Source organism: Dermacentor silvarum, chromosome 1 (genome assembly GCF_013339745.2).
Source record: "Dermacentor silvarum isolate Dsil-2018 chromosome 1, BIME_Dsil_1.4, whole genome shotgun sequence".
NCBI lineage: Eukaryota > Metazoa > Arthropoda > Arachnida > Ixodida > Ixodidae > Dermacentor > Dermacentor silvarum.
This window is the reverse complement of record NC_051154.1, coordinates 202,202,465-202,228,944: the sequence shown is the minus strand read 5'-3', so window position 1 is coordinate 202,228,944 and position 26,480 is coordinate 202,202,465. Positions and strand designations below refer to the sequence as shown.

The window sequence follows — 26,480 nt, the reverse complement described above, 5'->3', positions numbered from 1 at the left end:
CCAGCTGTTATTCCGATAGTCGTCCACAAAAAATGTTGGCCGATCCTGGCGGTAGTGCAGAAAGAGTCCAAGCGCTATGGCACATACCTCTGTGAACTAGCGAAGCTGAGCATGGCTAATACCCGTGCCACACGGGCAAATTAAGTAAAAAGCACTTCGCGGCTATGTGTCATTCGCAGGCTGCCACACGGGAACGCTTAGTGACACTCACTACAGAGCGCACTCGCCGGCAAATGTGTTCGGCGAACTCACTTCGCGGCGGCGAAGTGCGTATAGCCTCGTTAGCAATGCTTAGAAGGTACATAAAGTTATATTGAAAGAAGAGTCAGGAGTAACTTTTAATAACAGTGTTTTAAATTGCTAACGTTACCAGATAATAAAATGTGCCACACCGAAAAAAAAAAAGAACAGCAAAAAACTACTCTCGCTCTCGGGCTGTTCAAGACCACGGATCGAGTCGTTTTGACTGTTGCTGGTCAAGTTGCCGTCGTTGCCGACGCTTGTAAAGGTGAATTGTAAATGTTGTTTCTAACAATAATAAACTTTCCGTGCACACATTTTATATTAATAAATATATGCTTTCCCGTCTGACTCCCGGTCGCCATGGCCATCAATTTGAAAGAACATTTTTCTTTCTCGTGTAGCAACGCACCGCCAAAGTGACACTCAGCGCGCTGAAGTGCACTCGCTCAAAGTGCACTTTACTTTGCCCGTGTGGCACGGGTAAAGCATGGTTGTCTAGCTAAGCATGGTTGAGACTATACTTAAGTTTAGTCAATCATCGATAGCCAATCAATAGCTAATCGATAATCGATCAATAATATCAATAAATTCCGGAAAATGCTGGGAATGACTTGGTAGTGCTTAGGCTAGCCCAAATACGTGGCCAATACCTTGCGATAGCGAATCGATAGCTAATCAATAATCAATAGTTAATCGATAATCGATCAATAATTAATAAATTCCGGAAAATGCTGGGAATGACTTGGTAGTGCTTAGGCTAGCCCAAATACGTGGCCAATACCTTGCGATAGCGAATCGATAGCCAATCAATAGCTAATCAATAATCGATCAATAATCATTAGTTATTCGATAATCGATCAATAATCAATAAATTCCACAAAATGTTGGGCATGACTTGGTAGTGCTTAGCCTAGCCCAAAACCCAGGACTAGCTAGGTCCCCATCAGCTCCGCTGTCTCTTTAGCATTGCGCCTCCAGTGCATGTCTTTTTTTTTTTTTTTTTTTTTGGGGGGGGGGGGGGCATTAAAAGTTTCACAGTGTTCCCTATGTTGTCCCTATGTTGTCCAAATCAATTTTTAAAAATTCTGAGGATTTACGTGCCGAAACCACGATATGATTATGAGGCACGCTGCGTTGTAGTGGCCAGGGGGCTCCGAATTAATTTCGACCACCTGGGGTTCTTTAACGAGCACCCAATGCACGGTACACGGGCGTTTTCACATTTCACCTCCATCGAAATGCGGCCGCCGCATTCGGGATTTGATCCCACGCCATCGGGCTTATAACAGCACAACGCCAAATTTGGCCGCAACGCCACTACGGCGTGTGTAAACTTCAATAACATGCGTATATACGAATAGGTTGCCGATAGAGCAAGAAGGCATTCAACATTTTATATGATGTGCATCATCATCACCATCATCCTATACTTATGTCCACTGCAGGATTTTAAAGAAATTATGAGGTTTTACGCGCTAAAACCACGATCTGATTATGAGGCGTGCCGTAGTTGGCGACTCCGGGTTAATATTGAACATCTGGGGTTCTTTAAAGTGCACCTAACTATAAGTAGACGAGCATTTTAGCATTTCGCCCCCATCGAAATACGGCCGCCACAGCCGGGATGGAACCGGAGATATAGAGCTCTGCAGAACAACGCCTTAGCCACACTGAGTTACCGCGGCGAGTTCATAAATGTACTTGACTATTCCCTGCTGCATGCGGTGCAACATTTGGCCCACATGTTCACAGGAGCCTCGTCTACAAAGCGGCAACGTGTTCTTATTATGCTCAAAAGGTGTTTCAGGGCCCCCTTTAAATATGTACACCTACACTAAAAAAGAAAATAAAAACTCTTCGCAGAGCCTGTACGGAGAGCTAATTAATCCCTGGACGGTGGTGCCTCTACGGCTACGGCGTTCCGCTGCTGAGTACCGAGGTCGCGGGTTCGATTCCCGATATAGCAGTGGCCGCATTACAGCGGGGGGCGGAATGCTGCGCGCACCCAATGCGTCCGAATGACGCGCCTTGCGGCGATGTGTCGTGCGAAGATTGCGGCTTCGGCTTCACACCGGAGGCAGTTGTCGTTTCTTCCACCATCATTTCCATTTACTTTTATTAAGAATAATGACGCTTATCGCAAGCTGAACGCTTACCTAATTGAACGTTTCAAATTTACAAAAAAAAAAAATAAGGACAGGTTAATAACTTCCTCTACGCTTTCCTTGGCTTCACTGTCTGTTGTCTTCGTATGGTTGTTGCTAAAGATATAGAGCTTCTCGCGGTTCTTCTGATTCACTCGTGACCTCGGGTCTGTCTGCTGCCGGAAGAAGGGGAGCATCAAAATCCCGCGTATACCCACTGAAGTACGAGAACCAAATCACACACAAACGGCGCAGTGGCGAAAGAAAAAAAAAAAAAAAAGGGGGGGGGGGGGGGGGGCGTTTCTGCAGCGACATCCTGCATGGCTGCTCCACGAACACGCCTCGAGCGACGCCGGCGTCTTCGCAAGATCAGGCGCCACTGCGCCGGCCCACTGACAGCCACATTCCGAGTGCCACCACCACTTGTTTACGCCGGGGCCGGCGCCACTGCGAGACCTCTCGACGCGTGCCAACCGAGAAACGGCCGCCGACGACGCCGCTCGTATTCGCATTAAAAACCCGAAGGTCGCCGTCCGTGTCGCCGCATGTATAGTAGCCGTACGAGTCACGCCGTGCGCGCGCAATCAGAAGCACGAACTTTGCTTGAGCACTGCGGGTGTGGACCACCAACGCATTTTGTGGCACAACTCGGGGACAACTATCGAGAACGTGATGCTAAAGCATTTTTTTTTATTAGCCCTATAATGTCCAGCGTATCACTTACGCTGCGCGCCCCAGTTTGATACCTCAAAATTCTGAGCGACGCACGGCAATACTTTGATATGCTGGAGCGAAGTTTCAGTTGTGGGTAGTTAAAAAAGTCATTACTAAACTAATTAGTTTTCACTCAAATAACACATAATTTATTTTTTTAACAAAGGTACTCTCTATGGCCGGAACTGGAGGTCAACAAGTTAAAATTTTCCTTGACGTGGAATCGTCTCTAGGCATTAGAGAGAGCTGGGTGAGCACGTTTCGTGTAATGGGCGGCTTCAATTCTTCCACTGCGCGGCATGCGTACTAATGCACTAACGTAATTAAGAAAGTTAATGAACTTTCGTTAATCACTGCATAGAAGATTCCGATTTCGCCAGTAAAGTATACGACAGCTACTCTAAGTAAACCGAATTTCAGAGCCGTAATATGCTAAAGGCAATTTTTAAAGGTGCGCGGGATGAAACTAAAAATTAAAAAAAAAAAAACGCACAGCTATGGAAAAGACAACGCGAGCGCATTTTGTTGCAGAGATGACGTCCCATGCACGTGCGGTCCTATTTCGAGTTGCACGCCGCTATCAGCTCGTCCTCCTCGAAGCGCAACGCTGCCGTATTATAAGCCGCCCCGCGACACCCGAGGCATTAAAAGAGCAACACGCTTATCCTGTGTATACAGTAACTACGTATATTTATACTGCGGATTCGTGGGCTTGTGAAACACTGTATGGCTGAAAATGCTGGCAGTGATTATGCTGCCACGGCCTTTCCATCAGGATCAAGCCATCAGTAGCACACCGCGTACACACAGCCCCACAGCGGTTAACGTATATACGTGACGCACAATAATAAAAAAAAAAAAAAAACAAGGCCCACCGAGAACAACGGCGCGGGGCGAAGGAGACGCCGCCGACTAATCTCGTTACGCCTCGTTATTAAATATAAGCGGGGGGGCGCGCGCGCGCCGCAAGCCAATGTTTTCGCTGAGTGAGCACGAAGATTACGAGCGGTTATATAGGTGGCCCCAGTGGCAACAAAATGGGGGGAGGGGGAATTGTTTATTTAATGGCGGCTGGGGCAGTGGCGGGGCTGAAGTCGAAAGAGATATAAACCGCCTGCCGGGAGGATGTAGGTCGGAATTAAGCCCGTATTCAACGTATGCAATACAAACGTGATACAGTCCGCTGCGTGCGTATAATCTTTCTCACTGGAGCGAGTTTTTATCGCAGCGCGAGATTCGAAAAAGAAAAGAAAGAAATCGCGCTATCAATGTGTATCACGCAACGTGCGCGCGCCCATGCGGACTGAACAACGACGAAAAGGCGCACGTACGTACGACGGTTGGTATGTGCCTCCCCCCCCCCTCCCCCCTCCAGGCGCACACACATTTTGTGCAGAGGAACAACAACAATATTCCGATGGCGAGCGGCGGAGATATAGAAAGAGAGGGACAAAACATTTATTCAGCCGTTCAGTACATGGGGTGGATCCTTATTCCATGTGCCGTCTGGGCTCGGCCGGCCCTCTCGACCAGCAGTATAGTCGATCTAGAGGTATACGGAGCTGGACAGCATTATCTCCCAATGCTGAGGGAAAGGGGGAGCGGCGGAGGGCGCCTATAAACAACGGGAAGGGCACTCTGCGGAACGAGATACTCCCCGCGGGGATTCGCACGGCCACAAGCGTATCCGGTGATCGAGCCCCGCGCGTTGAAATTCTGAGACTAAAAACACCACAAGGCGCGGCGAGTGCAGCCTGTTATATGCTCGTTCGAAAAATCTGTGACCGGAAAGCTGAGCACTCGGAAAGTGTTTCTGGGTGTTGCGAAGAAAAATCAAGGAGCCGAAAATAATAAAAGTGGAGAAGGCCGGAATGGATGGCAACGAATTCCGCGTCGCCCACACACGCAAGCAGCGGAGAAAAGCGAGCCCGATCTATAGCACGTCGCTCCAGTACGGCCTCATCGCACAAGTGGCGCGCGCAACAATACTGAAGTTTCGAAGAAGAAGAAAAAAAAAATAAAGAACGGGGCGCTAGCCGAACTGCGCAGACCCCTGATCGCCCGCACGTGGCAGGGAGGGAGAGGGAGGTGGAAGGAGGGGGGAGGTTGGAACTCTGTACTCATAAGTAACTCGCACTGAGCGCATCCAGCGCGTACACAGCGAGCGCCGGTTATAGTCCCGTCTTCCGAACTCTTCACCCAACCGCGCGCTCCGAGAAAGCGGGCTAACGAGGAGTTCGCTACAATCTGCTCCCCTTCCGGTCACTGGGCACGAACGCGAAAACAGGACCGACCGGTGTGGTGTGCGGTGACCGCGGAAACGCCGACTCGAGACCCGATTAGAGGTTCCTCGGATTGCCGGGGCAAATGCACAGCGTCCGAAGACGCGCTGCTCAAGAACCATGGCGAACCCACGTGTATAACGGAACCTACATAACTAGAGAGCCACACAGCGCCGCCTGTGGAGTCGAGTGGCCGTCGTCTTCAGGCGTGCATCGGCGGTCGTCGCGAGCCTTCGTTGGCCGCGCATGGCTGGAGGCGCGCACCGCCAGGTATACACGCAGACTGCAAAAAAATGCAACAGCTCGAAACGATGCGGGATACAAGACATTGCGCGTACGCCTCGCTAGACGGACGGGCACGTGGCGAAGATATATGCGCCGCTGCCGGCAACTGACGCAAAAGGGGCCTTGCTGGACGAGAAGTCCCGAAAGAAGCAGGCGGCGGTGCTGCGCCGCCTGTCCCGAGAAGCCTCTGGTCGGCTCCCTCCATCTCCGAGCCGGGCGCATGCCGCGCTGATTCCGCAATATCTATTCCGGAGTAGCGAAAGTTTCGCGCTCCGTTGACTTCGCTTCGACCGATCGCGGGAATGCGTTTCCTTACGATCAACGGGGCGAGAAGGGGGTGAATGGAACAGCGAAAGGAATGTCGCAGTCGACAGGGGGATTTTCATTTTCGAGAACAAAAAGTGATGCCGAAGAAAAACGTTCGACAGGACAAACCGCGCAGACAACGAGGTCAACTTCAAATGACAAGAAACAAATTAATAAATAAAAATAAATAATCTTGTTTCGTAGCACATGTCCCCCATTTAGCACTAGCCTGCGCAAATATTCTCTTATTCGATTTGACTTAAAGTTCGCTGCATGGGGTCCGGCCGCGGCTATAGCGAACGAGATGGAATGCCGATAGAACGCGTGCGCGATAAAACACGCGGCGATGCCACTTGTCTCGATCTGGTGCGCAGACAGCAAAAGAGAGACTGCCCTCGATCGGAAGTCCGGCGTGAAGCGCCCGGGCGTGCACAGGGACGAGACGGCGCCTCTACCACACGCGACACCACGTAAGAAAGTACGCGCCCTGTGGCCTCACCGCCTTGCCAAACTCCAGCGCTGCAGGAAACCGCGTCCCACCGCGAGCTCCCACGCCGGGCGCACGACGATACCGACACAACGACGCAAACAAGTCGGCCGACGGCAAATGGGCGGCCGGAAGCCCACTGGGAGACGATCCAAGAGCAACCGACGCCGTACGATGCGTCGTCGCGACGCCCGCTCGACGATGGCCACAGCTGGCGCGGCCGCCACGGGTGAGGGGGGTTCTCCGCGTCGACCGACCAACGCCGCGCACTTCTGCTCCGCACCTTGGCGGGGCAGCCAGATAAACACACCTGCGGCCGGTGGCGCATTTACGCGCCGGTCTTTCGAGTAAAGCGCACATAAACAAACGCCGTGCCAGCGCCGGCGGAGACGATTACTTCCCACGCGAAACGAGCCGATGAGCGAAGGTGCCGATGAGCGAAGGTCGCTTCGGAAGAAGCACCGCGACCGACTGCTATAGCTGAACGAATACGCGCGTACTTTTTTATTGCGATAGCAATTATATGGACACTTCAACCGTATTTCTGCCGTCGCCGTGAGGTTCCGTATAGATTCCAAGGACGATAAAATCGTCGCCGCGCGCCGTATGCGCAAAGCGCGCGGGGGACGCGCGCTATCACGGAGGGCGAACTCCCCCGCGCGCTATCACGGAGAGCGAACGCACGGCGGAAAGCAAACGCGACCATCGCGCGAAAGGCCGTGGGGGTATGGGAGGGAGGGAGGCGGGGCGGCGCTGTGCTCCGGCACCAAAGGCGTATCTTGCCACTCAATCTCCCACGCGAAAGCAAGAAACGGGAAGAAGAGGGAGGGGGGGGGGGGGGGGGCAGCTTCTCGTCTGCCAACAACTTCTCCTCTGCACTTTGCCCGCCGGTGCCGGTCGCCCGCACCGTCTCTTATCTCCACACGGCTCTGACCTTTGTATGCGCTGTGCATTCGCCGCTCAGTTTCCATTGAAGCGATAGACCGCGCGAACCTGCGCTTGTTGCCAGCGTTTTGACAGTCGTTGGCTGCGGTCATTCAGCGTGATCTATTCATGTTTGCTTGTGCGCGCTGACACCACGACTGTTAATTCAGTTAGTAAGCTAACGTGTCCAAGTTTATGCAGCCGATAAAACTACTATCCCTACTCCGAATAGCTCTCTACTAATTTGCTATCGCAATCGATGCTTCGCCTTTCGGGCGAAACTTCGACATTTTTTTTTAAGTGAAGGATGTATGAGGGCCAAGGCAAGGTTTACGGTAATGGCTCTGCTTGAAAGTACAAAAAGGAAAAGAAATCTGTGTTCATGATTACGCGCTTCGACACCGAGTTCTCCGGAACGATCATTACCTAATTGTAAGCGACAAAATAAAACGCTTGCAAAAAAATGCATCTCGGCGAGCATTTTGAACACAGGACCGCTCCAACCAAGTATATAAGCCCCCCCCCCCCCCCCCCCAGTCATAGGCTACGCGACACAGTGCGAGCGATGATTATTATAAAGCTTTATTAAAATATGAATGGCTCATCGGCCTACTAAGGGTAATGGGGCTGGGGAATATGGAGATGTCGATAGGCCCAGCTACCAAGGAATGCTCCTGCGCACGGTTACACCATGCGGAGAATGCCCAACTCCGCAGCAAAGGCGTACAGCGCTCGGCGAAAATCCCTTCAGCATTAGGCAGAAAGATCGCAAGGCGCGTAGTACGTGCGAGAAGAGGAAGCCTCCTCCGGCATCTCGCACATTTATCGCGAGTGCAGCGCGCGGATTCTTCCATTCCGAACTCTCGCACGTCTTTCGCGCCCCGAGGTCCCACCCGTTTGACGTCTGTATATAAGACGCGAGCTCGGAGAAAGTGAGGCCATCGGGCCCACCAGCCACGCTCTGCGCAGAGTCCGCTCAGAGAGCGCCGGTCCACGATGCTGCGCATCACCTACGGCTAGCGCGAACACGCGCACGGAATCGCTAAACAGAAAAGGATGGGGAGGGGACCAGTGGCGCGCAGTCCGCGCACGGGTGCAGTGGACGCTGCGCCACCGATTGGGCATCCGCTGCCACCCCGGGCCGTCCGCCGATCCATTTGTCTCCGTAACGCCGTAACGCTTCCAACTCCCCTCCCTCAGCGCGTATACGCAGGCGTCGCAAGGTTGCACCCCCTTCCCGAGTCGTATGATGGATTGCCCAATTATTCCGGCAACGCGCTGTGCTGCTCCGCCGTAAACTATAATCGACGACACGCGCCTTCGCCGCCGACGCCACCCCGTCGAGGCGGCCGCGAACCACGTGGCTGGGACAAAAAGACGACAGTGCGCCTGTCAGAGAGAAACTATTCTTCTTGAGCGCCATTCGTCTCCGGCGATTGTGCGCTGCCTGTTTCTCCGCGTCCGGGCCGCGCGTGCAGAAAATGATGACTGCCACTAGCCACCGCTGTACAACAACCCCCCCTCCGTTTGTGAAGGAACCGCGCGCGTTTTCCTCGACCGTCGCTCGGCCAGCAGAGGAAGCATGCCGTCAGAAAGTGTCCGGCCGGCAGTGCGCCACAACGCACACGAGAATGGTGGAGAGAGAGAGCGAGAGGAAAAGGAAAAGGGGGGTGGGGGGAGGGCACAAGCAGATACGCGTTATTTTGCGACGAGGATGAATTCCTACCACTTTGAGGGCTCCGAAACAACCTCGACCTTTTCTCACACCCCGCCGAAGAGAGTACTGGAAGCGAACAGGGACGGCGAGGACGCCATGCCACGGTCGAATGAAATTGTGGCACAGCTCATTCATTCCTCGGCTTTCTGCAATATTTGACGAGGTCGGGAGCTGCTGAAGGGAAAAAAAAGAAGAAAAGAAAAACGAAACGAATACGTGTGCTCGGACCTTCGGAATAACCTCGGACCGTAGTTCGAGACTGATCAGAGGCAGCGGGCAACAGCCAAAGAGATACGTTCCCTATCTCAGAAGCGAGTGACCCGCCAGATTATGACTTCGGGCACTACGACACCGGTTTCCCGGTCTCTTCGACTGAATATGTTTGGCCTTAATAACGCCGATTCTCGCGGCCGAACAACGGCCGACAGTTCACAAGTTTCTTGCAGCGTTCGCCATGCCATAAAACAGCCGCGCGGAGCAACATCGTGCGCACACTTGCAAATGACTTCGAACAAACTAATCAATCCCCTGGCGGCTAAATGATGGTCTTCCGTGAATACCTCGAGGAGGAACAAATGCTCGGGCGTGTATCTCTAGCTTCATTTAAAACGGCGTTGATCAGCTGGACGAGAACGACGGATAAGCGTATGAGCGCGCTAGACCGAGGCCATGAGAGGAAGCAATGCCGCCGCAAGAGAGCCAACGTTTATTGGAAACGCCAGCAAGAATTAATGCCAGGGGCGAACCACTGACCGTGCAGTAGCACGTCGCGGTAGCTGGTCGGCGACGGGACGGAGGAGGCGAAGAAAATAAAAAAAACAGGCAGAAGGTTTCGTTCCCACAACATTCCCACAACTGTCCGACGCCGGGAAAAGCTAGAAGCTTAAGCGCTTATTCCCGCTTCCTTCGCGGTGTATTGGTGCCTCACCGAGAGATCACGCCTGGCAGCTACTCATCCACGGGCGCTTTACCTCCACCTGATATCACAAAGCTGGGCACTTCCTCCCACTGCGAAGTGGTTGCACCCTTCCGTCAAGCTTCCAACTCGCAACGACCTTCTCTTTGTCTCGAGAGGGAACTGCAGCCTACCCCTCCTCAGCGCTATTTGACTGCTCACAGGGCGCAGCGAAGAACACACGCGGCGCGCAGCGTGCGACCATGTGCACTGACGCGAGCGAGCGCCGTGCCGGAGCAGCAAGGGCGCACGCTGCCGGGCCCGGACGCTATCGATCGGGCCCCGGTGTGGGCCGTCTTTGCAGCAGCAGCCTGCAGAGCCAGTGCCGGCTCTTGGCTCCGGTAAGCCAGACCGGGAAGCCGTGCGCCCCACATCCTGCAGTGGAAGCAGCGTGGCTAACCGCAGCGAGATCCAGCCGAACGACCCCTCCCCCCCCCCCCCATTTTTTTTTTTTTTTTGTGCCCATAGGACTGGACCGCAGTGGTGACGCTGGGTTGGATGATAGCGGATCACAGGCCCCGCCCTGTACACGGACACAAAAATGTAACAGCTATGCTTAACTGACAATGAGAAGATGCGCTGGAAGTGTTACGTACCTGTCAAGACAGTAGCGACCAAGCACGGAAGATGATCATGAACAAAATAGTGGAAATGAGAAGGGGAGGAAGATGGTTGACCTGACCTCACTTTGGCAGCTTCCAGGAGCGGGGCAGATAGAAAATATGACCGCACACTTAAAAAAATTAAAATTAAATTATGGGGTTTTACGTGTCAAAACCACGATCTGATTATGAGGCACGCCGTAGTGGGGGGACTCCGGAAATTTGGACCACCTGGGGTTCTTTAACGTGCACCTATATCTAAGTACACGAGTGTTTTCGCATTTCGCCGCCTATCGAAATGCGGCCGCCGTGGCCGGGATTCGATCACGCGACCTCGTGCTCAGCAGCCCAACACCATAGCCACTGAGCAACCACGGCGCGTAACCGCACGCTTGAAAAGCCGGGTTGTAGCACACATCCCTTCGCGCTTTTTCGAGCATTTCATGATAGGTCTGTCCGTAGCAATTTTTTTTCACCGATACCTGGCGATGGGCGAGTTGTACTCTTCGTCAGTGTCTCAAAACCAGCTCTCCATCAGTTGCACTTCTATCAGACTATACCATCATACCTTTTAACAAAATTCAAAGATGTCCACTGAATTTTGCACGCTGAACTACGTACGATTTGTTGTTGCTGCGGTTGTCGTTGTCGTCGTTGTAGCAGCAGCACTACGAAAAATCTTAATCACGATATTTTTGCCCCTGCTGGCGCTTGTAGCAGAAAGCTAACGTTCAACAGGTGCTGCTTACGTATTTCATATCGATGACTACGTTGCAATGACCCTTCCGCGTTGCCACGTCAAGTGTGAGTTCCTAACAGCTATAGCGTGTGGTCAGATCAGACTGATGAAATGCTGAACGATGGTCATGAATCCGCTCGCACCTTGCGAAAAGTGTGTAAAACATTCAGCCACACCTGTGTGAGCTAATAAAGGAACACCGCCGCTGTTCGGTTATCATCGGCTGTATGGATGGCCACAATCCGCACGAAGTGACGTACCGCAGGAAGTCGTGGTTCTCCTCAGCTGCGCCGATCAAACGGCGCCACGCAGCTACCGAACCTCGCAGGTGGCGCCTAAACGAAATGCTCAAAAGACCCCGGCGTGACCTTCGAAAATACAAAGATCCAGATCGGTAGCCCACTCACTCATGGCCTACGACTGTTCCTTCCCTTCCCTGTGACATGTTCGTGGAACCATCCCCAATCGAGTACACCGATAAGTTCGCCAATTCCACTCAAATGTCTCACTGACGTTCCCGTACAAGACTCCTTATGGAAGCGTCAGGCACTGACCTCCAAGTACATCCCTATACGCCTCTCCCCACTTCTGACGCCGCGAGAGAGAACCTCCATGCGGTGGCGCTTCATCCAGTCGCAACAGATCCGACTGACAGTCCAGTCAGACCCGACTGACTGAAAAACTTTATTGGCCGAAGTATTGGGAGGGAGGGTGTGGACCGACCCTTAAGGGACGTTCCTTATAAACACTAGGTGGGCTCCTCATTACAGGAGCCCATTGGCTATAGCCGCGGCTTGGGCACGCCCGACCAGGGCCTTCTGGCTCGCCAGGTCGGAGCAGCCGAGCAGGGCCGCCTCCCAGTCCCAACAGGACCCTGCGAGCCGTTTTCAAAGGACTGCTCTCGCGAGTCCCATTGTGAGGCGTTCACAATATACTTCTGTACAACGAAAGGGTACGTAACAAAAGGAACGGCGTAACGACTGCAGCATTGCATAGGTCATGCCCATTAGACAGCGCTACAGTTGTAAACCTTCATACGACTGCCATAAAACTGCAGTCGTAAATAAACTACATCCACCCTAAAAGCTTCCCCATAGCGAAGCTTCACAGCAAAGTCTGCGGCACACACGCCTAACAGCATCAGGCTACGCGGCAAAAAACTCGACGCTGCCACGAAGGCCGGATGACTACGAGCTCTAGCACGCCCGCTGCGCGCCCCATGAGGAGCACAAAACGCTCGCTCAGGCAACTGCTGCCCCCCCCCCCCCCTCCCCTTGTTTCATACTCGCACCCGTCCCAACGGCACTAGTGAATGTCACGACGGTCACAGAAAAAAGCAGCTGAAAGTCAAAGCGTCCAATTATTTTCCATGACGCGAAGTTTTACAGCACGAGCCTGCTACGGAGAAGAGGCGCAGGCAGACTTAAGAGAGAGGAAAAAAATGGAAAAGAAATCATTTGCGTTCGCTGCTACATAGTTCGATCAGCCGCGCGGCAAATAAAATTAATGCGGCCATTCATTGGATGCCGCGGAAGGTTGAGAGCACCGCAGAAGATTGGGGTCGAAAAGCCCGCGTTAAACGTATCATGCACCTTTCTGTGAGTGGATTTACGGGCCTCAGCAGCTTCGTGATAAAAGATGAGCGCGCGCAATGACAAGCGGGTTCACAATAGCGGCGGGCTTAGGGAAACAATGGCGCCTGCGGACGCATGCTCATTTGCACCACAAAGGCGCTCGCGCGAACGGCTTCTATGCCGCTGGCTGGCACGCCACGGCGCGAAGCAACGTTCCGAGACGGCCCTTTATACAAAATAATACTATTATCATTATTAAAATAAAAAACACCGAAGAAAAAGTAAATGGGGAAGGGGGCTTGTAGTTCGACTAGTGGAAAGCGGACAAATTTGCGGTGAATGTAACCAAGACGGACGGCAAACCGAAATGTGTTCATGTAGTACACGGTAGCGCTCGTACCGCAACGCTACTATTCCAAGAAATATTACTAAATAAATAAAAGAAGCCCGCGACAGCATTCCAACGCAGTGAAGGCAGGCAACAACAGAAACTAAAGACGTCCTTGCCGAAGGTAAACGTGGCTCCGAAGGGTCGTACACACGCATTTCGCACTGCCGGAAGAGCCTCGGTTGTCGACATAACGCACAACGCGAGAAATCATTCGTCTCGCCAGCGCCAGGTACACTACGGACGCAGCTATATTTACGGGCACAGAACCATCAGCCTGCTTGGAAAGAGATAACAAAATAAGAGCAGTAATAATAATAAAAGGAAAGAAGAAAAAATGGCACTTGTCAGCGCTCAGGCAGCAGCCGTGAGAGCTTTTTCTATAGAGGTCTCCTACTATACTAAGGCCGTTGTCGGAGGTTGGATGTATTTCAGCGCGGCAGTAAAAAAGCAAGTACATCACCGAACCGACCCGAAGGAAGGAAAAAGAAAAGTGCAAAGCACACGCGACACTTCCTTATTGCGGTGCGAGCACCTATATAGGCGGCATGTTGCCGGCACCGCCACACAACAAGGTTATACATAGAGCACCATCCGGGACGGCTCACCTCTTGACGACAGCTTCTTGGTGTTGATGATCTTGGCGGCGAACTCGAGCCCCGTTGACTTCTGGACGCATCGTCGCACAATTGAAAATGCACCTCTGCGAAAGAGATAAACAAGAAACAAAAAAATGACCGTTAATAACTTTTGTAACAGTGGCCAAGACTCTGCGCGTGGAAAGAAGATTTGAATTGGTGAGTCAACGTACACATGTTCTCATCTTCATTATTATTTACTAAGCGAAAAACAGTAGCTGGGGCCATATCATAGGGCGGGTGAGACAACTTTTATTTTTTTTTTCTAATAACGACGTTTTATGTAACAAATATACATCTGGGCTTTAGATACGCTGCAATGGAGGACACGTGTGGAAGAACACATGGAAAAAAACGCGCCGTGACTGACGCGCGTATGAGCCATTTGTCATTGCAACGTGCCGCAGGAGCTCCGTGGCACGTTAACACACATAACCATCGCGACCCGCCGGCTTCCAGCGGGGCAGAAAAAAAAAAAAAGAAAAAAAGAAGAAAAAAGAAATGCGTGCACAACTCTTTTGAAGGCGATTTCATCGATTTCATTGCTGTTCTGGCAGCTAACTACACAATCCCCGAAGCGATTCATGCTACGTAGCTTATACAAGCAACTTTAGCTTTATTCCAAGTTGCAAAACTCCGATTGAAATGTGCGCCGTACCACATCCGGCACGAGCAAACAAGCCAGCAGGTATTCACTCGCATGCACGCACACAACGCCTTTTTTTTTTTTTTAATTGCGGAGTCCATTACCGTGCCTTACAAATGAAGCTGTGTGGCAGCCGATGTTCTCGCCAGCTCCGGCTTTCACCGCTGCCGTCGTGCCCCATTCGCTACGTAAACACCCCGTTATTGGACGATGCAATCATTATCAGCGTTCTGCACGCGGCGCGCGCACTGTATGCTGCGCGTACAGGTATCATATACGTTTTGATTGCACAATAGAGAAAGAGCCCAGATCTGATAACGGCTTACTAATCTAGCTTTCATTGGCAATGAAGCATACCACTGTCGCGGTAACGCTCTCGGCTGTACACACACGGTAGATGTTTTAAACGTGGAAGCCGCTATACACCAAACGAGATGAGTAAAGCGGGATTCTCCCCAACGAACCTCTTATTGTGGAGAAGACAGTTTTCACAAAATGTTTTTAGCAAGCTGCGCACGCACACAAGGTCAGCTTTCGTGATCCGTCGCAAGTATTATGCGCAGGCCATCGCCTGTACACGTTATCGGTAGCTGGTCGCCATTGCAAAACCACAACCGCGCACGACTGCGTTGACGTAAATGTGCAGGCTAAATCTAAAATGAGACAGTAAATTACCTTACAGCGTGACAGCCGTATACGCGAAACTCCGTTAAATAAAGAGGAGGTCCTACAATCGGTAGAAACAAACTAAGCCCCCAAATTTAACCCGATCGATGGCGTTGGAGAGCTCGTCAACTGCATCCAACAGCAGCGTCAACCAGTCCATGCGAGCTAGACCACATAGCGTAACCGGGGTAAGATCAGCGAGCCTCAACGTTACTGGCGGAAGCTCCCGTGGTTAAATATGCTCACCGTTTAGCCGCGCAAGGGATATAGAGCCGCGAAATAAGACAACCCCAGCCGCGGCACGAAGCGATGATGCACCGTCTCCCCGCTGGGTTCGTTAGGCTGATGTACTATAGTGCACTAGGCCAACACGACACCGAGGTTGACGGTCGACAGGACGACTTGCAGGCATACATTAGTGGCAGACAGGCTTGTCGCACTGAGCCAACGCCGACATAAACACGACTGACTACCAGGAGCGCATTCGCAATGTGACAGGCTTCCAAGCTGGCGACGCCTACCTCGCTAACTAACGGAGGGCGCTGTGAATATACGACACTTTTTTTTTTTAACGTCAAACGTCCTTAAAATTGGGCGGAAGGGGTCGATTGCTAAAACTGCATGTAACGAAAACATGTATTATCGCTTATACCTTTGCAACAGTGCCCCCCACGCACCTTACTTTGGTATCGTTGTGTGGCGGGAAGAAGCCATTACTCGATCATGCATGTGCAGCGTGTATAGATAGCGCTGCTGTCGCGCCATGCATGACGCAATCGGAGCTCAATTGAACCTCTCGCTCGGCATTCAGAAAGGCGTATAGCTCGACACTACGAGTTGTCCGTCCGAGCCGAAGTGGTTGCATTTGAGAGAACTCACTGTGCCTTGGTATATATGTAGAATTCATCAAACTCAAACCGGTGCTCATAAGATGTACGCAATGTGCGTTGGCATACTACAAATTCGGTCGACCTTTAGTACGACATCCGCATTATCGCATTACTTTCGAAGCTGAGACATCCCTGGGAACAGCAGCGCTATAGTGGAAGCACCTCATAAAAAGAGCTGTTCAACTAGACCACGTCAGAAATGTTCTAGCGGCGCAAGACAAGCTTTGCGTCGTTCGAACCCCACGAAGCAAGGTTATCTTAGGACCTTAAGTCCCAATATATGACGCATTCCACGTTAAACAAAAAATAGAAATCCTGATCGTATTTTACCGTCATTCGCAGAAAAAGTGAAACAAGAAAAAGAAGAAACGCATAACCGAGAGCCCACTGCAACCAAAGGCATATAGGTTGTCAGTCATATATATACACACACGCGCGCTTGTTGATAACAAACAAAGCCGGCACTCTAATGCCAATGAATATAACAAAGCACGTGTCAAAATACAAGTGACATCGCGCACACAAGAGAAGGGCAAGTTTACTGACTGCTCGAGACGCATGCCGCGACAACGGCGAAGCCATACGTTCGCACCCATGTAGACAGCAAAAGTGCGGCTAAGAAGGTCAATAAACGTTTCCAAATAAAAGACCGCCAGACAGGCGTGGTCCACGTGTGCTTTGTGAACTAAAGAGCGACGATCGTACGGGGGCTTACAGGGGCGATGCCCTAGTAAATGATTAATGGAGCTCCGACGTGACTCGGGGGGCAGGTAATTCTCAGCATCGCAAGAAGTCACCGCGCACGTACTTCTTCAATGAAAAGTTCTATCTCTGCTTCTTTCTATTGTAAAAACAAAGGCAACCACCACGTCCGGAAAGGATCGAAACCGTTTGTTAGAGCTCGGACACCCTATCCTCGCAGAAAACGACGCCCCTCTTTATCTGGAAGTTGGTCTGTCCTATACAAGTTGCACCGGGGGGGGGGGGGGGGGGGGGGGGGGGACAGTAACTGGCCAGAGCTACATGAAAAAGTTCGCGCAGTGCGCAGCCACCACAGACAAAAGGGCACTCGTGTTCTAGTTAGCTGGCCATTAAGACAGTGTAACCAGATGAAACAAAAACACTATATATATATATATATATATATATATATATATATATATATATATATCGTGTGGAACTGCTCAATCAACCTGGTTATAGGCCATGCTATCTTTCGTTACTCAAGCTTTTGTTTTATCCGCGTACATGCACACGCATGCTCCGGGTCTATTCCTAAGCCTAAGGAGGCGGAGGAGGCATAATCTATTTGTAGCAATCCTTTATTGATAGGAATCCTGGACATTTCTAAGCCTAATTTAGTTAAACCATGGGGTTCAACGTTCCGAAGTTGCACAGGTGGCTACGAAGCGCCTTAGAGGTCGGCACACGAGCGCGTTTTTGCACTCAGCCCCATCGGAATAACGCCGCAGAGGCCGGAAATCGAACTTGCACTTTGACCCCGCCATCCCCCCGTTTCCCGAGTTAACCGATACTCCTCCCTCACGTGCCACTGCCCCCCTTGCATATCCTTGCAGCGGATCTGCAAGTACGGCTGAAGTGTAGTATACACACGGTGATCAGTGTTAAGTTTTATGGAATTTTTTAAAAATCGCATGTGGCAGATAGCATAATTCGAGTCCTTGAGCTGGCTTATTCGAAGAGGCGGACATTGCTGGAACGAAAAATCGAAGCACATATTTGACTAATAAACAAATATTCACTAATTAATTCCCGATTAATTACTTTATTATTTATTACTTTACTAAAAAAGTAAGTGGAACAACACTGCATTTTTACGGCGAGTTTGATGGCGCACATCTCCACAGTATAGCGTCATTCTGTAAATTCATTCCAAGTGGTATATCGCCTTGCAAACTCACCTGTTGCAATTTGTAAATTGCAATATGTGCCGTAAATTAATTAGTACAAACTGTAATTAGCGGATTTCTCTTGATTAGCTGACTATGCGTTTCATTGCTCGTGCAGGTAATGTCCGCCTCCCGGAATAATCCAGCTCAAGGACTAGTATTACGTTATCGGCAACATGCTATTTTTAATAATTCCATAAAACTTAGAAATGATCACCCTGTTAGGGTGTCCGAGCTAACGTTAGCCAAGCTGTTCAAAGGAAGAGGGGGAAAAAAAAAGAGAAAGAACGGTGCAAGATACCATTTTAAGACCAGCAGTGTTCGGTCGTCAGGCCTATGACGACCTAACACCCCGGGTCCCAAAATATTATGTTAATTTGTACCGCTTTTTCTTCTTAACAGTTGCGCTAACGTTAGCTGGGACACGCGGTATAATGTTATCGTCTATCACTGAAAACGATGTTCGTCAGCATTGCCGTTCGCGCGAACTAAAAAAAAAAAAAATGCACGCATTGTATTACGATTATCGGCCACGAACCCGAGCCAGAACGAACACCTGGCTTTATGTATCTGCGACTACACGACTTGAGCAACGCCCATAAATCACGCGCACAATTCCAAAGATAAGGAATAAAAGTAGAGGCTGCGAATGAGGGCTAGAGTCGTTTTCTCTTTCTGTCTACACAGCAGCTCGAACAGAACAGCTGCCACGCAGGCTACACAATGTGGAACACCGCTATACAGAGGCATCATAATGGGCACGTGAAAACTACGTAGAATACGCAATCGAAGTGAACTGTAAGAAATTTTTTTTTAAAGGAAGGGGGGGGGGGGGGGGGTTGACCTTGCTTTCAAAATATGTAGTCGACGGTGTTTCGTGCCAAAACCACGAAATGATTATGAGGAACGCCGTATAGTGGCGGACACCGGAGTATTTTTGACCATCGGGGGTATTTGAATGTGCACCTCGACACCACGAGCGTCTTTGCATTTCGCCCCCGTCGAAATGCGGCTGCCGGGACCTCAGCAGCGCAACGCCATCGCCACTGGGATATCGCGGCAGGTACCGTACAGAAGAGGTAACCTGCCGACACCAGACTCCCGGCCACCATTGCTACCTTCTCTATGCCAGCCATAGCTTAAGAGGACACAAAAGGTAAATATTGGGAGGAAGCTTTAGTTCGGGAGCTCGTATCTAAATATACAGGAGAACGAAGAAATATTTTTTATTGACACCCACTGCACTGATTCTGGTGGAATTTTGCTGTATTTAAAAGAAGCAGTTAGAATCTAGTGTTTGTAGCAGATTTTTTTTTTATTATTTATTTAAGCCATCATATTTTGTGAGAAACTGTAGGCCCTAAATCGAAAGTCGGCTTCCTAAAGTCGCTAGAATTTGGCTATCTCTCTCTCTCTCTGAAATGCAACAAATTTCATTCACATCGGTGCAGCAGTTGTTACATAATAGCATTTATTCGTTTTACCTGTATTCGAATAGGGAATTTGGAGCTGCGCCGGAACTAAAGCTTCCCTTCAAGTCGAGCTAGATTGAAAGATTAGGCTTCTGTAATAACGAATTCGTCACTATAGTAGCGAGAACAGAGCTTTGGTAAGCGAAAAAATGACGAAGCCGGAAGTCAGAGTGGCGCCACCTATTTTGGACTATTGCACCTCATGTGACGTCAGCAGTGGCCGATTCACAAAAACACAGAGCGGCATAGAGGGAGGTCACGTGGAGATTACGTCAACTCGTCCGTCTTGGCGCAAGCGGTTTAAATTGAAGTGCAGCAGCTGGACCTTCGGTGGGAATATTCTACGCAACAACGTCACATAATGTCACCCAGAAAACAAATACAGGCGTTACACGAATAATCTATAGATTTAACTTGGTTTCATATTTTTCTTAAGTCTCGCTTTATACAAATTTTTTGCAGCAAGCAAACAAAATACTATCCCGCACACAGAAGTCTCGATAAGCAGAAAATGCTTGTTTATACGAGCATCCTTGGTGTATTTTATTCGACATCTGCTAACCCGATGTTTTCCCAACGCGCATTTGAGCGAAAATATTAGTAGGTGTTGATGTGGCTGCGCTATAACTAATTTCTCGCTTTAACTATAGCCATTAAATTTGTTTTTTTCCCGGATTGGCTGGGGGTTGGATCTTTTCCGGAAACCAATCCGCGCAGTGCAGCACGAAAATTTTCTTTCAGACACATGTTAGTTTTGTGATTTATGCTAACGCTGTTTGTTGCAAGTATATTGCAGTATATATATTGCTTAAAACAATAAGGTATATCTAACAACAACGACACAGAAACGTAAGATCAAATTCGGAGGATTCAATTTTTTTTTTCTTTTACTTGAAGCAATAGTTAACTTATAACAGTGCTTAACCTAAGTTTGGCATACTTGTAAGTAAACTTATTAAAATACACGTTTGAAAATTTGTCATTTACTTTATAAGAAAAAAAAATGGCTGTGGTTTAAGCTCTGGTTAAACTTAGTCGAGTAGCGGAAGCTACAGACCCCCGGCTGCGCTTAGGCTTCGCTTGTAGTTAGACACCATCCATACTGCGGCCTCAACTATATGGCTGTGGCGACGGTTATCACAGCTGCGGAGCGCGGGGTGCTCACAGGAGCGGTGCTCGCGCGGCGACCGCGACGAGCCGAGTTGCTGGAGAATCGAGGGCCGGGGCGTGACGTCACAGTGCGGCCACGGCTCAAAGTGCGGCGACGGCGAAGAGGCGAAAACCTGGCGTAATGTAGCTGTCGCTAAAATAAATCGTACATATGGTGCACATATGGTGCACATATGGTGCCAGTTTTATAAGGCGAAGAAGTTATACGTTGGCGGCCGGATCAAAACACAGCCTGCCACAATTAGCTCCGAGCGTTAAGGACGTATCCTACAAATGATACAAGTTTACAGAAACAGTAATTACCTTCATGCACTAATTCACTAATTTACACATATAGAAAATAGTGGGTCGTATACAGGTTTGTACCCCTTCCACCATTTTTTTTTTTTTTCGTTCATCACATTCCTGCACTTCCAGAAAGCTCTATTCGCTTGCAATATAAACAGAATCAATGTATCGTGCATGCATGCCTAACGCATAACGCGATACTGTCGGTGAGGGGCTGTACCCGAACTGTCGCATTTTTTACCGAAAGAGAGCAGAAATTATGCAACTGTCAGATCCTATAAATATATTTCCAGCTATTTCGAACCGCAAATGTTATAGCCTTATACCAGGTCGCACTTCAATGCAAAGAAAGGCGCAGCCGAATGCCGCTGAACCTGCGAGCGGGTTTCCGTTGCCGTGTTTGTCGACGAACCTGTCAAAATAGCGGATGACTGATTGCGCGCAGCTGCGTCTGCGCAAGAGCGTTGTTTCCACCAAAGTCGCATAGCTGTTTCCGATAAGCGTATGGAGCCGCTTCGTGGAACAGTAGCCAACATAGTAAAAACAAGAATTTTGTATGCAACAGCAATGCATACATTGTTTAATGTTTTCTTCCTACGTAACCCTCTTCACTCTGAAACGTTTCTTGGGTGTTCAAAGGAGTAAGTAAAACCTGTGTAGCAGTCACGCGAGGTGCTTCAGCGTGGCCTAAAATCGATGCATACTCGCCCAGCCCTTAATGCCAAAACCCCTCCAACAGAGTCATCGAACCGCTTGAAATACATTCACGTGCGTGTTGGGTCACACCCAGGCGTCTCTGGCCGACACTGCACAGCCACGTGCCGGGCCCGTGAAGATTGCTGCCGCCGGGATAAACACGGCGACCACACGTACAGTCGCGTGCCATATGAACTGCAACACAGTGCCCGAGGTCGAAGGCGCCCCCGAGACTACACGGCGGCGCCGACATACGAAAAATTGGTTTCATAAATACCAGTCATCGGAATGGCGTTAAATGTTTGGTATATCGGCGCCGGCTTGCAGTCCTGGGGCCCCTTCAACCGCGGGCACCGTGTTGCAGCTCATATGGCACACGACTGTACACACCAACAACGCACAAGGCACGTGCGTCCATATGTGCCTGTTCGTTTGCGGAATGTTTACGGCGTAGACGAAGAATACGGGAATGGCCCGAAAGACGCGAGGCAATGAAGAGGGTGAGGCTCTCGCGTGATACCCTAGTTGTACAGCGCATACATAGTAGAGAGCGTGATACCGCGAAAATTTAGCGCGACAGTCCCGACTTTTGAGTAAACGTCCCATGCATGTGCCAACCTTTTATTTTTTCCTGGTGAACAATAAATAGGCCAGATTTCCTATTTATAATGCCTGATAGCTCGTTTGCACATTCTTTTTTGTGTTCTATTCCACTCGCCATAAACACAAAGGCGATTTCGTTTTCAGTTCTGTTGCAGGCATTAACCGTTCACAGTACTATATCTACGTATACTGCAACGTACTTGTTACAAACCGCGGCACGGTAGGGCTAAAACAATTTTTCAACTTTGTTCTTTGTTGCATGTAGACTCGGGTGTGTGTGCGCGTGTGTGAAACGCCGTCTCTGGGAGCGCGACGCCGACGCGCCAGACAGAGGCTGGTCGTGACCCGGACTAAAGTTACCCGACAGCACAGAAGTGCCACGCTGCCGCGCAGAAGGTGGGAGCAATCGAGAAACGCCCTCATACGTGAGGGCACAGCGCGAAAGTCCTTTTGCGCTGTTTTGCTCCCCATGAAGACCGTGCACGTCCACGCGCGTACAGATTACTTATACGCTACAGCAGAGACGGGGCGCGTAGTGCCACGTACACACTAGCGGCAAAACGCGCGCGGCGCGCCGCCGCCGGCAAGACGCGCGCCGCGAAAGCAGCCGCGAAACAGGTTTTTCTTGCCGCGGCAGGGAGGGATCGCTCCTGGACCGATTTTTTGCGGTTAGCCGCGTGCCGCGGATGAAGGAGACCAATGAGAGCGGCCCACTTCCGTGACGTGCGCGCGGGAAACTGGTGACATGCGGACCCGCCCGACCGCTCGTTTTGTAGTCGCGTCCGCTGTTGGCAGGAAACTCGTTTCGCACTATCATCTGCACGCATCAGCTCCCGGACCGAGCTGACGGATAGTTCGAGAAGGGGGGAGAGAGTCTAGTCTGTCACGTGATTGCCGCAGCGGCGCGCCGCCGGTAAAGCCCCCGCCATCCACTTCCCTCCTCCTCCGTTCCACTATCGCGCTCGGCGCGACCAGCGCGATCGAGGCGCGATATCGACAGTGGCGCCGCCTGCGTCGGGCCTGCCGTGGCAGACGACAGCTAACGCGCTACCAGAGGAAATCCGAGGAAAACTTCGATCGCGCCCTGCGGAGACGTTTTGAGGCGCGATTTTGCTTCGTCAGTCAGTACTGGTCTTAATAATGCCGTTTTGGAAGTAGCAACGCGACGATGCGACACGGCGCAAATATCAAGTGTGCAGCAAGCGTTTGCGCACGCCGGATGGTAAACAAAAAAGCCTTTTGCCCTCGCCTTGTCGGTTGCGGCAACTTAAGGCGCAGCAGCATGCCATCCCAACGAAGTTCTTGTCCCTAACACGATCCGTTTGTGCGTACAGCACTTTCGTCGCACAGGCCCGAGAATGGCAGTTGGTGTGGCCGCCCTGCCGCTGCTGCGTTTTGCCGCCGGCGGTGCGCCGCGCGCGTTTTGCCGCTAGTGTGTACGTGCCATTAGACCGCTCTTGTCGCCACGCATCTGATTACACGCGAGCCGGAAACGCAATGGCCGGAGAGCGGTCTGTGTCCTGTTTCCTGTAACGTTCCGGGAGCCGTGAATTGTCAGAATCGCAGTGGGCCTTTAGCGAAAGTACGTCTGTGTATGGCTAATTATACGCACTCGACCTTCGCCGGCGCCTGTGTCGGACTCAGGAGTGGCCCATCAAGGAACGCTGTGTATATAGTTTCAAGGTCCAAGATCCCCGACAGCAATCCCAGGTAAACGCCATCTCCGGCACAGCTGAGCCGCAAGAGGAGCGCGCTCCCGGAAGAGCAATCCTCACGAGGCTGGGTTGTCGATTCGATACCACTATCTCTCAAATCCTGCACCTTCTTGGGAACGACCGATACCCGTCGGCCAGGAACGTAGGCGGGACGCTATATCAGTGCAAAGCTGCTGCGGCCCGAAGATACACTATGCGACTGCAAACATCTGGAAACAGGCTGTTGTCATAGATACCATACACACATGCGGCTGTCGCCGAGAAAGGCATAGCAGTCCTTGCACGGCACAGGGCAAATGACGGTGTGACTGGCACTCGTGTGATCGTAGGTCGCCTAACACGGCGGAAAGCGGAGCTGAGGGCTAATTACTTACTCTCGATGCTCGCCACCGAAAAAAAAATTAATAAAAAGAACCGGCGTCGAAGTCTTTGGCATACTCATAACTGCCAGCCAAACCGTCGGACGGTGCAGACAACCAATTGCAACCTTACCTGCGAGACCATGTAGATGTAGGTGCAATTGGTAACCCACATCTACATGGACTCTCAGGACGCCTTCAGAGCGTGCGGCTAGCTCAGCAACCAGAGCCGCACTGTCCGCATGATACGTGACGCCGCGGCCATCCTCGAAACTCGAGGCATATACGGAAATACCTCCTCTCTGGGTCCTGTTCTGTCTGGCGGTCCTTCGGGACAAAGGAGGCCTCATCGACAGACGTGAACATATCAAGTGCTCGTCACGCTTCTCGTTTCTCGCGGCCGGGAAGTGTCACCGTCAGTCACCTGGGACTGATGGATGAGCAATTAGTCCCCAGACTGCAATGGGCCATCGGCCTCGTGCGTAGCTAAAACGGCAACGTCGCTCTGGGTGCGTTTCGTGAAGCACCAGCGCCCGCCCGAACTACGACGAGGCCCGGCACCGACTGTGACGCGCCAACCTGGAGCCCCTTCCGAGGCAACAGCCACCGCCCTCCCTGGAAATGGTGGCTTCCGCGAACTGGCCGCCACGGAGAGGCGACTAATTCTTGCAAGGGGCTAGCGTCAAGCATTCCCGTGGGAACGACATCAACGTTTGGTTCCCAAGGTGTCAACCGTTGCCTGTGTGCGGGGGCGATCAGGCAAGATTGGAGGCGGAGCCCAGCGGGAAACGATGGCACATCATGTGCGGGATATGGCGAACTGGTCGAAGGTGGTCATTGGCTAAGAACTAAAGTGCATTCCCTCATTGAGTGAAAGAGGAAAACCAAAGGGATAAAACAGCGACACGCTCGACCATGTGGACGCTCGGAGATGTAAACGCTAGAACATGCAAATGTGTTTGCATGTAGACGGCTCCAATATCATGGAGCCCTTCTTGTAAAATACCAACATGTACAGTGTATATATAACCGTTTTCTGATCTCAGTGGATATCTCCTCCTCTCGGCACTTGGCACGACACCACCCATGGAACCTTCGTGGCCGCTCGGACCTCGGACTTCGCAACAGTCCCTTGTCACAAGGAGTCTATGCAATCAAGCTGTCCACAACAGCGCAGGGGAGAGTTAGCATGCACTCCGAACAAGCGATGTAGATTGCACATGCTGGCTCAACGCGGATTATCATGAAATCCCGTGCTTGGGAGTAGGAAACACAGATGGAAACGGCGGAGAGGCAAGCGAATAAGCAAAGGGGGAAGACCAATTCTCAGATCACTGGGAAGACGCCCCTCTCGACCCTAACAAACCAACTATCCTACACCACTCGCGATTCTTGGCCGAATCCCCAAAGAGGGTCGCAATCCCACTGGGGACACCACACCACAACAACGCACAGTGTTCGACAGGTAGGAAGCCCCTCCACAGCCTCCCGACACTATTACACGTTTCGCCTGCCACTCGCAGCTTCGAATGACACGCGATTTCTTTTTTTTTTTTTTTTTTTTCATTTAGCTGCACCGACTTCTTTAACATCGCATATCGTAGATAGCACAATTCTAACTCTTGAACTAAACTACTCGATGAGGCGGGCGTCAAAATGCTTACTTTAATTATTACCATAATTACACTAATTAATTATTTAATTACTTTACGGCACATATCGAAATTCACGAAATTCACTACTTGGAACGAATTCTCAGGATGACACAAGTTTCGAGATAATTTTCAAAGTGTGCGACGAAATACATTGGCGTTTCAGTTACTTTTGTGCTTGAATGCATAAAACAACGTTTTCCCAAGTATGTATCTGTATCTACCCTTATCTCCGGACAGTTCGGGCAGTGAGCTGTGCTACGCCATCCGAAGTTGCAGAGCATAAGTCGGGTGAGGAGAGTGTTAGTCTGAACTTTGCGAAGGACATGTGCTTGTTCAGTGTTTAGTGAAGGGTGAGGGTGGGATAAAATAGTGCGGTTTTCCCTGATGTTCTTGTAGTGTTCAGCTATTTGCT

General features: G+C 50.8%; 1 protein-coding gene across 22 annotated transcripts in view; it reads right to left on the bottom strand.

Annotated features, from left to right (window-relative positions):
* LOC119436648 (calcium/calmodulin-dependent protein kinase type II delta chain) overlaps positions 1-26,480 on the bottom strand; it is a 241,175-nt gene that overhangs the window by 192,738 nt on the left and 21,957 nt on the right. For all 22 annotated transcript variants that reach the window (XM_037703587.2, XM_037703590.2, XM_037703592.2 and 19 more), the window contains exon 2: positions 13,969-14,063. In XM_037703587.2, coding sequence (XP_037559515.1) covers positions 13,969-14,063 — 95 coding nt within the window. The remainder of the gene's footprint in view (positions 1-13,968; positions 14,064-26,480) is intronic.